Source organism: Zonotrichia leucophrys, chromosome 8 (genome assembly GCF_028769735.1).
Source record: "Zonotrichia leucophrys gambelii isolate GWCS_2022_RI chromosome 8, RI_Zleu_2.0, whole genome shotgun sequence".
NCBI lineage: Eukaryota > Metazoa > Chordata > Aves > Passeriformes > Passerellidae > Zonotrichia > Zonotrichia leucophrys.
In genome coordinates this window covers 11307515-11322751 of record NC_088178.1, presented here as the reverse complement: position 1 = coordinate 11322751, position 15237 = coordinate 11307515, and the positions used below count along the sequence as shown (strand labels likewise).

The following is a 15237-nucleotide window of genomic DNA, read 5'->3' as shown; positions in this document are numbered from 1 at the left end:
ATTTAACTAGAATAATTTTGATTTTATTATTACAAAAAAGTTACTGGAAATCTGTCATACAACAGTTAAACATCAAGGAGCAGCACATAGGTAAACAACTCTTCTGTGACCAAAATAGCAGCAACGTGGATTTACTGGAGGGATTAAACTGCTGCAGATCAAATTCAAGGTTATAGGACTTAGTTAACTACTGTCAGTGAATCATCTCTCTAGTAAACTATCCTGTTAAAAATCACAGCTCCCTGAAAATACAAGGTTAATTTTAACAGATGTATTTCAGTGCATCCTGCAGGCACTGTAACAGCGGTGTGCCATAGCTTCAGAACTTCGTGCAGGAGGGCTTGGTGCTGAGTGCAGGGGCTGATGGGCGGCTCTCAGCAGGCACTGACCGGGACCCGCGGGCCGGCGCTGCTGCTCAGGGATGGGAACAGGCGGGAGAGCTCTGACAAGCCCGGGGGTTTTCAAGCCCAGGGGGTAATACCAACCATGGGGCCGACCGTGGGCAGGGGAAGCTCCGAGGGGGCTGCACCACTGCCAGCAACACCTTGCACCAAGTTGAGATTGGTCCCTTCTTTGGATCCGTTCTGTGGATTTGTTCTCAGGATCTGTGTCTTGGATCCGTGCCCAGGTTCGTTATCAGTATCTTTCTTAGTACTCCTGTTGCAACTACTTACAGGAGTTTTTTAATCGCAAGGTCTCTTTCATTTAGGAAAGTCTAACCCATAATGACAGTGGCTCCAATATGGAGAAATTCCTGTAATATTTGTTAGTTGCACTGATACTACCGGTACATCTCCCCAGTACTCACAATTCCATGATTTTTTGTCCAACAAACACCACTGATCGTTTAATCAGCTGTACCAGCATCTTGCTTTCCATTGGATTGTGACTTGCAAAGAAAGATCCATGTCTCATGGATCATAGGCAAAGGGGGATGTTAAAAGCTCCTCTGCAGAGTCCTTGCATGTTGCTGAGGGGGCACGGGGTGACAGTTCTTTCCCAGCACTCTCCTGAGCTTAAAGAGTTTCTAAAAAAGCTCTCTAGAGAGGTGCAAAATCAGCTGCAATCTTATCACCTCTCATTGCCCCCTTTCATCCCACAGTTCTACTGGGAAAGCTGGCCTTTAACCCTTTAACATGTGATTCTGCCCAGTGAAAATCAGCTTAAGTGAATGAGAAGCATCTGTTTTTCTGGCCTTCTCTAAAAGTTTAGACATAAGTTCAAAGACCTGTTTTTCTCCTGAAGACATATTACTGCCCATGTCCCAAAGCTCACCATCAAAACCTGAAGGGATGGATGCTGGCTGGCTCCTGCTTCCTTTCAGCAGCATTTCAGTTCTGTGGGTTATCCCTAGAACAGCCAGATAGGGAATTGTCGTCCCTCACACGGGACACCATTCGTGGGGATTGAGGGAAACAGACCATGCTATGCAAGCAAAGCTCTCTGTTGCATCAGTTTACCAGTATTTATAGGTCTCCAAGTTCTGTCCAAAATTTTCCACTCAGACCCCTTTGCCCCTGTTTCCTTAGTAACACAATCTTCTTGGTTATCATTCTGTCACCAGCAATGTCCTTGTGACTTTCTTTTGCCAGATCAGTCAGAGTGTCCAGACAGGATGTCTTAACTCTTGTCCTTGCCTCTTATCCTTGAGAATTTATCTCATCCAGGACTAAGAGGATGGTGGTACTACCCAGTTCAGCTTCTGCAGCTGTCTGATTTTCCACATTTTGGAATACTTTTGATAAAGTATCTTTGTTTATGTGATTGGAAAGAGTGCAGTTCTGGATTAGGGTGCAAGGCTCATGGATCACTCAGTTTAAGATGGCGTATAATCATGTGAAAAGGTATTTTATCTTCAGCTGTTGGGTTATTCAGGAGAAAAAACAAACCCAAGGAATGATATTGAGCTATCTATCTAAATAATAACTGATAGCATTGATCCATGTGAATTTTGACAGCTGCTACAGGAAGTTTGCCATCTTGCAGGCACATAAATAGCTGGTGAAGAGACCACAGCCTTACACTGAAGGCACCATGAAGATCCTTCTCCTCCTCCTCGCAGCTGCAGGGCTTTGCTGGGGGCAGTACAACCCCAACACTGTCCCAAAGAGAACCTCTATTGTGCATCTCTTTGAATGGCGCTGGCAGGACATTGCTGAGGAGTGTGAACGCTACTTAGCTCCTAATGGATTTGGAGGAGTTCAGGTGAGTTGTTTCCTGTGAGTAGCAGGAAAATGGCATTGTAAAATTTGATTAATCATTTGATTAATAATGCCTGAGTTTGAGACAGTCATCTCTAAGTAACTTTGCTGCTGTGGAGGGAAGGTAGGAAGGGCTAAGTACTTTAGAAGCAGCCCTAATTTGCAGGACGCTGTAAGGGTGAATGACGGTGTATATCTTGCAGATCAGTTACCAAGGGGCATGCTGAAAGGCTTCCCCTGAAAGCCAAGTAGAGGGTAAAGCTCTTTACCTGAAAGCTAGGGAGAAGGTAAAGCTCTTTAACTTGTTCTAAAGGAAGAATGGAAGCAGTGAGGTTTGGCATTCCTAAGGCTGTCACAGTTACAAGTAAAAATAATTCCTGTGGCTTCGGCCCTTCCATGCCCATGTCCTGGAAAGCAGGCCCTTTGCTGGATGTGGGCAACTCACAGGAACAAACCAAAAGGCCTTTCCTGCCAGTGTGCAAGACAGACATCTCACTGACCTGAACTTCTGCTGTGGGAGAGAGACTGGGTTGGGTGTTAACTTTCCTCTGAGGGCAGAGGTCCTGAGCGCAGATTTTGCCCTTAAAATGTTGAAGTAAAACCATTTGATTTCTTATCAAAGTACATAATTTCATCTGCAGGTTTCACCTCCAAATGAAAATATTATCGTTACAAGCCCGAACAGACCCTGGTGGGAAAGATACCAGCCCATTAGCTACAAGATCTGCTCTCGATCAGGAAATGAAGAGCAATTCAAAGACATGGTGAAGAGATGCAACAATGTTGGAGTAAGTGCCTTGCATATCTGTCTTATATGGCAAGAAGTGCTGTGTCAGCTGAGGAAAGGTGCTGCTTTCCTCAAAAGAGGTGTAAACTGAGAAGAAACTGAAAGGAAAAATAATCCACTGAATAGTGATTAGTGGCTGTCAGTTCACGTTTGCTACAAACACACTGAAATGCACACATTGCTTTTCCAGGTTCGTATCTATGTGGATGCTGTCGTCAACCATATGTGTGGGGCTGCAGGTGGCTCAGGCACACATTCTACTTGTGGAAGCTATTTTAATGCTGGAAACAGAGATTTTCCAGCTGTCCCATACTCTGGCTGGGATTTCAATGATGGCAAATGTCACACTGGGAGTGGAGAAGTTGAAAATTATAATGACATCTATCAGGTAACTTCCCCTGGAAAAGTTTTCAGGTTTTTTTTTTTTTTTGACATGTTCTGTTTACTCTACAGTAAAATCAAATGGTGCAGTGCCTCACAAAACCTGTGCTTAGTCACTTGACAAGTGAATGAAGTGACCATAGGTATGTGTAGCCCAAAATATTCTAAGAACTGAGGAATCAAGAACCTATGTGCAGATGTTTGCTCCAGAAGTGAGCCCAGTGTACTCTGCTCAGAGTGAGCTCATTTTTATAGTTTATAATCTCAGCTAATCATTACAAGGGGCCCCCTTGGAAAATTGCCAGCAGTGCAAGGTGATGCTGTAGTTACACAACTTACTGGTTTTTGTAGTAAGAATATGCAGCAGTTTATTCTCAAGCTCTGCATTCAGCCACTTTGCAGCAATACATTATAATGTTTCTGCACTTACACTGCTTCATGTAAGGCTTGTACTTCATGGGTTCAGATGGCTTCTTCTGTGGTAATCCCTAGCAGACATATCTCAAATCCTGGATTACAATAAATTAAAGGTATTTCCAGTACAATGTCCACTCCCAGTTCCTTTGGACTAGAGCATCATGTTTAATGTTGCAATGAATTCCTCCCCTTACCCCTGCTCTGGCCTAGAATTAGCCAGACCCTGCAGTCCCTCAGGTGCCAGCCCAGGCCATGGCCAGTGCCCGGATCAGAACGCCCCAGGGTCAGGGGATCAGCAGCACAGGCTGCAGCTGCAGCCCAAGCACAGAGCAGCCGCTGATGAGCCCTCGACTCTAATGCACAGTGAGGCCAGTGAGCCCCACGGCAAGCACAGCAGCCTGTCACTTATCAGCCAAACTGCAGTAACAGCTGTAAATTCCATCTAGCACATTAATCATAGCCGTTGTTGATTCGAACCCTTTGAGTCCCATGTTGGGCACCAAAGAGAACTTGTGGTTTAACTCAGCTGGCAGCTAAACACCATTCAGCATCCTACTTTCAGTGGGATGGGGCAGAGAACTGGAAGAGCAAAACTGAGGAAACTCATGGATTGAGATAAAGACAGTTTAATAGGTGAAGAGAAAGCCACACACATAAACAAAGAAAAACAAGAATTTATTCACCATTCCCATTGGAAGGCAGGTGTCCAGGTGTCTCCAGGACACGAGGGCTTTATCATGTGCAACAGTGACTTGTGAAGACAAAACCTTTATTCCACATATCACTCCCTCCCTTCTTCCCAATCCAATACAACTGCATTAACGACCACTCCAGCTCCAACTCCTCCTTTATTTTATTCTTTTCTGTTGCCCAGGTCCGCGACTGCCGTGTGACCGGCCTTCTGGATCTGGCCCTGGAGAAGGACTATGTGCGCTCAACGATTGCAGACTACATGAACCGTCTCATTGACATGGGTGTAGCAGGATTCCGACTTGATGCTGCCAAGCACATGTGGCCTGGGGACATTAAAGCGTTTCTGGACAAACTGCATAATTTAAACACTCAATGGTTTTCTGCAGGAACTAAACCTTTCATTTATCAGGAGGTAATCTCCACATTTTCTCCTTTATGTTTGCCTTTGTCTTTTGTATCTCTTTTGCCCCCTCCTTCAGAGAAGTAATAATACAACTTCATCCAACTTACCCTAGAAAGAGCTCACAATTTACTTAGAGCAGCTCTGCAGACATAGGCAGTTTTGATTCTTAAAAATGCCTCCACAACAGATTGTCAATCAACTCTACCTTTTCTTTTGTCAGTCATGTTTTTACATGTGTCCCTCATGTCTTATTATGAACTTGAGTTGCTCTACACAGCACAAATACATAATTACTTTCTTTTGTAAAAGTAAGATGTAAAGCAAGAGCTCCTGTTAAGTGCTGTATGTGGCATTGCTGGCCTTTGTGAGACAAGAAGGGATGCAGGTTTTCTTTCTTGTACCAGGTGATTGACTTGGGTACAGAGCCCATCAAAGGCAGTGAGTACTTTGGAAATGGCCGAGTGACAGAATTCAAGTACGGTGCCAAACTGGGGACAGTGATCCGCAAGTGGAATGGAGAAAAGATGGCCTACTTAAAGTAAGGAGGGAGGTGCTGCAACTTATCCAGGATTCACTGGATACACCAGTTGACAGGGTAGCTCCAAGTCTGTGTTTTTGTTTAGGAACTGGGGAGAAGGCTGGGGCTTTGTGCCTTCTGACAGAGCCCTGGTCTTTGTGGACAATCACGACAACCAGAGAGGACACGGGGCTGGTGGAGCTTCTATTCTGACCTTCTGGGATGCCAGGTGAGGGATTGCTCTTGTGTGGGTGATGCTTCTTGCTTTTGCTTGTTTGCCTGTGTGTTCTCTGGTAGGTTCCTCCTTTCACATCTCATTCCTTGTTTGTCCACCAAACAGGCTCTATAAAATGGCAGTTGGTTTCATGCTTGCCCATCCGTATGGAGTCACACGTGTCATGTCAAGTTTCCGTTGGCCAAGATATTTTCAAAATGGAAAGGTGAGCTGTAATTAATTAAATAATTAATTTAAATTAATTTAATTAAGTTGGTGCTGAAGATTCATCCATGGTGATTAAGGGTGAGAGCAGGGCCAGAGAAGTAGTTCACTGCATTTCAGGTTGTTGAGAGATTTCCCTGTCCCAGGCTGGATGCAGCCACTGTAACTTTGATGCTCCCTCTAGCTTTGTTCACCACAGGGACTCTGCATTGTGAGTCAGAAGATATGATTTTTTTTTTTTTAAATTAAAAAAACCTTTCTTTTTAATGACAGGACGTCAATGACTGGTATGGGCCCCCAAGTAACTCAGATGGCTCCACAAAGACCGTTACAATCAATCCAGACACGACCTGTGGCAACGACTGGGTTTGTGAACATCGCTGGCGTCAGATCAGGTAGGGCACTGGGGAGAAACAAGAAGTAAAAGCAGTTGCTTTTGCTTCCTGCTCCATGTGGCTTTAGAGGTGTTGCAGGTGCAGTGGCAGACATGGCTTGTGTTTTCAGGAACATGGTCATCTTCCGTAACGTGGTGGATGGTGAGCCTTTCTCCAACTGGTGGGACAATGGCAGCAATCAAGTGGCTTTTGGCCGTGGTAATAAAGGCTTCATCATCTTCAACAATGATGACTGGTAAGTCAGTGGCACAAATAGTGTCCCGAGAGAACAATAGCATCCATCATCAGCAATCCAACTTGAGTTATTTGAGTGCATGCTCGGTCCAGAGAGCTAAAATGGGTGTGTAGGAGGGGTGGGATCAGAAACCTTATTCTGAACAACATCCTTCCAAATAGAGAAGTAAGATCATGTTCAGAAATCTTACACACCTTATGAAATACCTGTTTTAAAAACAATGCATAAATCATGTTTATTTTCTCATAGGAATATGAATGTCAATGTACAAACTGGACTGCCTGCTGGTACCTACTGTGATGTTATTTCTGGACAAAAGGAGAACAACCAATGTACTGGAAAGCAGGTGTTTGTTTCTGGTGATGGAAAGGCTAATTTCCAGATTAATACTGATGCTGAAGATCCATTTATTGCAATCCATGTTGATGCCAAGTTATAATTTGGGAGAAACAGCCTCCTCTGTTTGATCTGTGTATTACTGTTTCCCCCACATGTTATTCCCTGCTTTTTGAGCATGAGTGACTCTCTATTGAATAATAAATGGCATTCAAATTGGAGAGTAATGTTTTTCCCTTAATGAATTAGATGTAACTTTATCCCCTCATAACTAGTGGCAATGCAGTGATAGGATTTAAGGCAATGCAGCACTCCGGTTCCCGTGTAAGAAAAACATTGGAGAGGAAAAAAAAAGAATGCAAGCCAGGTAAAATGGCTAAGCTGAAGTGCAGGATTTCCAGGGCTGATCCATGCACACCCACTTGTATCCCAGAGCAGCCACTCTGTGGGCTGTCAGCTATGAGCAGTGCCTACGTACAGAGTTTATCCCTTCCTTATGACCAACCAAGCCTGGGGTCTGGGTCACTGAGGGAAGCTGGGCTGTGCCAATCAGTTATTCCAGCCTGTGGCATCAGTGAAAGCAGCAGGTTTCCTGCTTCACAGTCAGCTTGTGCCTGGACAAAGCAGAGCCTGAGCTCTTGCATGGTTTGCCCCAGTGGTTTGAGGCCAGCGAACGCTCCCTGTGCGGGTGCCGAAGGTGCCTGAGAGCACACAATGTATGCAGGCATTGCTTCCACCTTGTGCCACTGGCTGAGGCACGGCAAATTCCTGCCTCTGGTGTGTTAGGCACCCTTAGTCTCTAATATCTCAAAGAAATAAGCAAACACAGTACAGGTTGGGCAGCTTTCCCAAATCCCTTGTCAGCTGTGAGAAAAATGCGGAGGTAAAAGCAAGTGTGCAGGCCTTGCTGTGAGGCAGAATCTCTGCTAGGCCAAAAGTGGTGACTGCATCCCATTCCGGAGGGAAAAATGGAAGGAGGTTGTTCCAGTTTGAGGTCAAGTTTTAAGTTTCCTTTCTGTGGTGTCGGTGTGGATATTGGCTCTCAGTGTGCCCAAGGGCTCTGAGTGTCTGTCAGGGCAGTCAGGGTGTGGGAAGTGTCCCTGGCCCAGCACTGCCCCTCCCATCTGTCTCCCTCCTTGGCTGTGGCCAGCATCTCCTGGATCCGTGCACTCAGCCCCTGCACCAATGGAGAGGTGCCAAAGCCCTGGGCACCCCTGTGGCAGGGAGTTCATGGCCCTGGCAAACCGGTCATTGCCCAGAGGGGCAGGTCAGGGAGCCCTCGGGCCCCTCGGGAATTGACAGGAGCTGCCTTCAGCCCTGCACTCAGCTCTACCCCTGGGGACACTGGGATTCCATCCTCTGCTATTCACACATTGCCCAATCCCAAATGGAATGATCAGCTCACATGCCAAATTGCAACTCCACCCCCAAGCCGCAGAGCTTCTGTGGCAAATGGCTGAAATGCCACACAGGGATCTGAGGTGTCCATAAATCAACAGGCTGAATATGGAGAGGGTTGTCTGTGCCTGGGAACAGATGTGGATCCACTTCCCAAGGATGTTGGGGTGCAATGAGAGTTTTCCTTAATGCAGGTTCAGGCAGCTCTGCCTTTCACAGTGGCATGAAAGAGAAATGGAGAAAAAGCAATCATAAGAGTTCTTCTTTAGGTGTAAGTAAAATTTTGTGATCCAGATGTGGTCCACTGCTTTGAAAGGACCTAAATTGCATTCAGACCTTGGGTTATGTTCCTTTTATTTCAGGATTTTGGCACATTGCCTTATCATTTGAGCACAAAGATGATAAAGAAGGCAAGTGTCATCCAGAGCAACACCAGATCTTTCAGATAATTCACTAAACCCAGAGTTACAGTCAACCTTACTGCTGATCTCTAAGTTTTCAAAAGAATGTTAATTCTAGGAAATGTTAATCTTAATTTTTATAATTTCTATTGCTACTCTTCTATGTGAATTGATGACACTAAGCTATGTGAAGTGATGACACTAAGGCCTTATTTTTTTATTCCAGTGTTCAATGAAAAATTGAAATTATGTTATGAAATGATCAAATTTAAGGTAAGAGATTTTCTGGGGCATAACAGGATGGCACAACAGATCTGCTGAACTGTAAAATTTTAAAATTGTTTGGCACAATGCAATATTTCATTTTCTGTTTGAAATGATGCTCACTTTCATTGGCTAAACCCTGAATTTAACTGTGTAACTAATCTTTGATTCTAAAAATGCATTGTAAATTTACAATTATTTAATTTTTTCACCTTTTTTTTCTATTTATTTTTCTTTCTCTCTTCCTCTTTTTTTTTTTTTTTTTGCCACCACAAGTCTGTTTCTAAATGGAGCATAGTAGTGATCAGAGTTTAATGGTAGTGCAGTACAATAAAGCGAAATGAACAGCTGGTTGTATGTACAACTGCTCAGTGCTCATATTAAGTTAGATATATATATAGATAGAGAGACACATTCAGAAAATAAACACCTTCACATTCATCCAATCAGAAATGTTGTATGATTTGTTAATTTATCCTTCTAGTGGGTTTAATCCACAGAGTTAAAATTGTATATTTGTCAGGTAAGTGGAAATAAACAATGAGATTACAAAAACCATGAACTCCTAGTGTCCTATGAGGAGACCAGAAAGTTGTTTACTGAATTATTCATGGCAACTTATTTTCTCAGCTAAGTGTAACAGCAAATATAGAAACTTTTGTTCAGCTCTGCATGACTTTGTGTCAGCTTATTATTTCCCTGAATCACTGTTACTTTTCTAAGAGAAGAAGGAGTTCTGTAAAGGGAAACTAACAATCTATTGTCTCTTTTATGGAGACTGTAAAAATTTTATTTATTTTCTTTTAAGGGGAAACAAATGAAAAACAACACACAACACTAACTTTTAAATTGCTGATCGTGTGTTTATCTGCAATCTGTGTTTTTAATAGTCTTAGTGTATTAGTCTCATTGCACAATTCTGAACAGTATATAGATATTTCCTTTGCAAGTGTTTTCATGCTGTGGCAATTTTAATTTTGCCTTAATATTAAATCAGAATAGTTGTAAGAATGAATACTGGTGACACTGTTTGAGATGATAGAGGTGAATTATCTCCAGCCACAAGAGACAAAGTGAGAGGGAGTGCTTGGATTTTCACCCAGTTGGCACACTAAAGCACTCAGGGTGGGAATAAATAGCCAGAGTATTTAGTGTACGATTAAGAAAGATGCTGTAGGAGAGCAGCAAAGAGTGAGCTGTGCTGTGGCACTTCTGAGTTGAAAATGGAAATACCAAATGTTTGTCAGAGAAATAGAAATGTTTGGTATTTCTTGGTCCTAAACTAATAATTAGATTGCGTTATCCAACCAACAAGACTGAGAAGTAGCTAGCTTAATCAACTGCTCACCTCTATAGACATCTAAATCTCTCTTCACTTGTCATTTACTCTCCTGCTCTTCAGCATTTGTAATCACCCATTTGATTATATTTAAACATGTAATTTGTGTGGTCTGACACAAAATGGCGGGACAATATTTTGCTGTAAAGATGCAGCAAGATCATTGGGATCAACAGCATATCAGAACCCTCCTGCTGAGATCAGCCCTGGGATACTTGGCATGGAGTGATGTGGATTTCCATGGACTGGTCTCACTGCATCTCAGAGAAGCTCCTCTGAACCTTGTGAAGGCAGATAATGGGGTGTAACAGTAAGTAAGGCAATAAAGGCTAATAATGTGACGTTTCTCAGTCTGGGTTCTGTGCCCATTTCTGCCTTTGCTCAAATACCCCTTGAATCTACCTTTTTCTAGACAGTGAAGCTAGCAAAGGACAGCTGATATGTGCAGTGGGGACAGGGACAGGACAGAGCAGTCAGAGCAGGGTTGGACAGAGAGCAGGGCAGAACAATCAGATAGGTGGCAAGCTAAAGGGAATACCAAGATTGACTAAAATGATAGCTAGAACAAGACAGATCACAGAGAATAGGCAAAGTCCTGGATGACTTGTCTAGAGGAACAAACTGTATTAATGGGTAGAAATTGCAGATTGAAAGGGGAAAAACAGGAATAAAACTAGAAGTTCAGCAAGCACCATGTTTGTGTCTTGTACATAGGACATGCATGCTTTAACTGGGAAAAGAAATTATATCTCAGCGCAGCTGTGAATCATAGAACTTTATGGTGCTGTAACCTGTAGCAAACTATTTACTTTGTCATAAAAGTAAAGACCTTGTGCTGACAAATAGATTGCCATATTTTAGTATCAGGCTTGTAAGCTATATAAGAAGAATGGGATGTTAAAATTTCTTGATAAGAGAGCTCAGATGATGCAAAGAGAGAAGGAAATGTGTAATAAAAATATGAGCAATGGATTTGTATCTAGTTTTCTACTGTTCTTTAGAATCCGTTTCAGTATCTCTCCTACAAGTGTTTAAAGTTAGCCATCTTTTACATATAATAACTACCACATTCATTGCCAGCCTCGATATCATAAATTCAGTTGTGGTCTCCACATAAATACCCCATTGCTTGTCAAGGGAAGCAAATGTGGCAGCTCTGAAAAAAAGCCCCTACACATGTAAAAACTACCAAAACAGAAGCCAAAATAGCTGCAATAAAACCCCATTTTCCTGATTTTTTTTACATTGTGGGAAAATGCTTTCTACAGCTCTTCAGGAGGAAGACCCATTATCTCTGCTGATACTCCTTGTGCACTCTGTGGATATCAAAACCTCATTGTACAACCAGCCAAGTAATTTTTTCACCTCATATGGGACTGGACAAAGTTTGTCTTAACAAGTCTACATCATATTTAGAAAGCTTAGAAACTGGAGAAGGGATGCAACTTCACTGTGGAGGACTGTGTGTTTTTTTCCAAAAGATGGAAACATCCCATAATTCAGCCATGATTCACTATCTTCCTATTTGTTATGCATGAAATACAATTGCCCTTTTACATGTCTGCTAACTTTGGAGAAATACTCATCTTCTAGAGACACAGGTGGCTTTCTGTTCATCTGATCTGACTCAAATGCCATGTTCTGTTTATCCCACACAGAGAGATCAGAAGGTTGGATAAGACTATTGGGTCATTTCAGTTGCACCATAATTACAAGATGATCCTCTCAACACACTTCTTAAATGTTTCATCTGGCCTACTTTGAACACGACTTTGTTGATCCATCTGTGACTTCTTTTGAAGTGCTACTCTACTGTCTAATGGACTTTATGGGCAGATTTCTTTTTATCAGTAAGATAAAATTTACATTTTCATATTATAGTTCATTATAGCTCTTTAATCACCTTAAAAAACACCTTTTCTTTCCCCTGACAATATTTCCTACCAATAGCAAGAAACTAAGTATATGCTGCATGTCAGTATAGTGTTGAATAATAAGAATGAAATCAACTGCCACAAAATGAAATGCACTCTCATTTTTTCCCGTCTTCTTTTTTATCTAAGTAAACAAGAGAAAAAAAACCCTCCAAACAAACAAATAAAAAACCCAAAAAAACCCAAGCAAACAAAAATAGTAACAAGATTTTTCTAGTCCTACTCAATTCACTAGAATTTTGGCCTCAAATTTATTAGTTAACCCATATTAATTGCAGGTGTAAATAACTTTCTTTCAATGCATCTGTCCGTCTTGAAAATATTAGGAAACAAGCGGTCTAACTAGTGTAAAATCAAGTAGCATATAATTGTGCACATAAATATGTATATAAAGCTATATATATGTATGTATATATAGTGTGTGCCCATACACACATCTCACACATCTTCATCTATTGTTTTTTGGGGTTTTTTTTCATTCCCTGTGCTTCCAGAATATCCCTTGGGCCCTTAGCTGGAAATTAAATGAAATATTTATGGATCACTTTATGCTCAATTTCTGCAAAAAAATTTTTAGGAACCTGAATTAGCAAATAGGTTTCTATTTCTGGTCAAATTAATGGTGCAATATCACATTTCTTGTGCATCCAGAATTTTCATTGAGATCAAATAGATAACACCATAGGAAAAAAATTAGCACTGAGACTGACAAGATACAGTTAACTTGTTTTGTTTATGCATATTTCCCTTAAAGTCTTTGAAATATTGAGTCTTATTTTTTATTGAGTTCTAACTAAGATTAGAAGATCTTTAAAGATGCTTGCATTATATTTCAGTGAGATGGAGGAATTTTAATTCACCCTTATCCTAACAAATGAGGGAATAGTGGAGAACTTTTTTCTGAAGTCTAACACCCTTTACACAATAAAACATCTTCACTCTGAACTCTTCCTAATCCTTCTATTTCTCAGAAATGGCATCTCTTTTTCAAACTTGTTTTTATGTTTCTGGGTTTTTTTAAAGGAAACCTGATGTCTGTCCTTCTCCCTTCACTATTTTGCAGGAATACATTCTGTTTCTACAAGGCCACTTGAAATATTACTGTGGTGGGAGGTGAGTTCAGATTTGGAAGAAGGAGAAGAGAACAGATGATTTCCCTCTCTTTTCATGGGGAAGAGTCTCATAAAAAAGCAGAGGAGTTGACAGGTCTGTTTGGTGTCTCATTTCAAGGCAGTCACATACAGAATGAAATAATTACTTGTTCAGCTGTTCAAAATACATTTGTGCTGCTATTAATTAAAATTACTTTGGATTTTTAGGAGCCTAGTGCTGTAGAGCACCTTGGCAACAACTCTGCATGTTATGGCTCCATGCATTTTTCTATTATTGTTTAAAAATAAAAGGCATTCTGCTCTCAAAAAACCAAACCATCAAGAAAACCCAATTCCTTGTGTCATGTCCTTAGAAAAATATTTTCTTCATAGCTATGCAATATTCCTTAAGATATTCCTTAAGATATTCACTACACTCTTTACGTCATCTGCCTGTTTTTAGCTTAGAGCCATACTACACAAATCCACAAATGCTTCTATCAGCAAAATTGAGGACTTTACAAAGTGTTAGTAAGTGTGAATGTACAAATTTTGTGAAACAAATATCTGAAGATTTCAGAGAAACTGTCCATGCTGCCATTGAAGTCATAGGCACAATTTTGCTATTTTAAACTATTTTGCTGTTTACTTTAGAAACAATATGCTCTAAGCCACAGATGGAGTGTATAAAACCAAAATTCTGTTGCTCTCTAATTTTGAAAATATTTAAATTGTGCAAAGTAAATATATTATTTCTTTAAGTACTGGTGGTTTTATATTACATATACAGAGAGATACACAAAAAGGCAATGTTGGATCTATATTTATAATATCGATGACATATATGTGTTTAAGAGACCCTGCATTTGTATGGAATATAGCAGAGTTGTAAGCTTTGCTGAGTATCTCACTGAATTGAAATAAATAGCTTAGGCTCTACAGATTCCATTTTTATGCTCAACAAACTGTCACCACGGAAGTAGCTTTGCACAGTTTATGACATTTTCGAGAGATTTGCAGTTGTGCCCTGAATGCATTCAATTATACTTAGTATCAACCTTCAGAATCACTTTTTACCATTACCCAGACAACTTCAGCACAGAGGAAAGTGCTTTGTTCAGAGATAGTATGCTAATGTCATCTATTTGAACATCTTACATATTGAAACAGGCCACTCTCTATGGAGGAAAAAATGCATCAAGTTTATATGAAATATCAGAGGCTATTTTTCCCCAATTTGCCCAGCCCAGCAGTAAAACTGTAGTGACAGGAGGCTGACAGAGAAAGGCTGCGCCTGGGAAATCTCAGCTGCTGTGAAGCTGTGTAGTAAAGAGAAGTATTACTTGATTTTCCTTTTTAATTTCAAATCATTCCTCCTCCTTGAATACCACTCTGTGATTTTTCAATTAAAAAGTATTTCAAAAAGATCATGTGTAATTCAAAGATAAGGCCCAATTGCTACATGTTTCTGGGAACACAAAGTGATGTGTCAGTAATGAATCTCTAACAAAAAAAAAATATTAAAAAGACTGTCTACAGAAGTGCACTCTTACATAGACATACTGATGTGCCTAATTACAGAAGCTGAATCGTGATCATCAGGGTAATGTAAATACTAATAAAGTTAATAGCTCAGCTTCATCTAAATTGGACTGTTCTGGAAAATAACTACTAATTGGTATTGATAGGAAATGATGAAATCATGTAATTTTTTGCTGACAGTACTATACCCAGCACACAGAAACAACTTCACTCCAATGCTAGACAAAAGATTTCTGCTGAGCTGCAAATATGCACAAAGCGTAAATGGTGCCTTTTGCTAAGTGCATCAACAATTGCTGCATCAACAATGCAGCCTCAATTAGAGAAAAGTTCGAGTTTTGGCAGCTGTAGCAGCCCACTGTAAGTGTTGGCAGGGTTTGGAGCCCAGGTCAGCAGCTGGGGCTGCAGGAGCAGACACGGGCGGGTTTCTGGCTGGAGTGGCTCTCGTCAGGCAGCCGGAGCCA

General features: G+C 41.2%; 1 protein-coding gene across 1 annotated transcript; it reads left to right on the top strand.

The window, feature by feature from the left end:
- Positions 1 to 1939: 1939 nt before the first annotated feature.
- On the top strand, positions 1940 to 7207 carry LOC135451238 (pancreatic alpha-amylase). Its single transcript, XM_064720231.1, has 10 exons — positions 1940 to 2205; positions 2843 to 2989; positions 3179 to 3376; positions 4661 to 4891; positions 5287 to 5420; positions 5506 to 5628; positions 5740 to 5839; positions 6112 to 6233; positions 6343 to 6468; positions 6718 to 7207. The coding sequence occupies exons 1-10, from the start codon at positions 2035 to 2037 to the stop codon at positions 6905 to 6907; spliced, it is 1542 nt and encodes a 513-aa protein (XP_064576301.1). The 5' UTR covers positions 1940 to 2034; the 3' UTR covers positions 6908 to 7207.
- The last annotated feature ends 8030 nt before the right edge of the window (positions 7208 to 15237 follow it).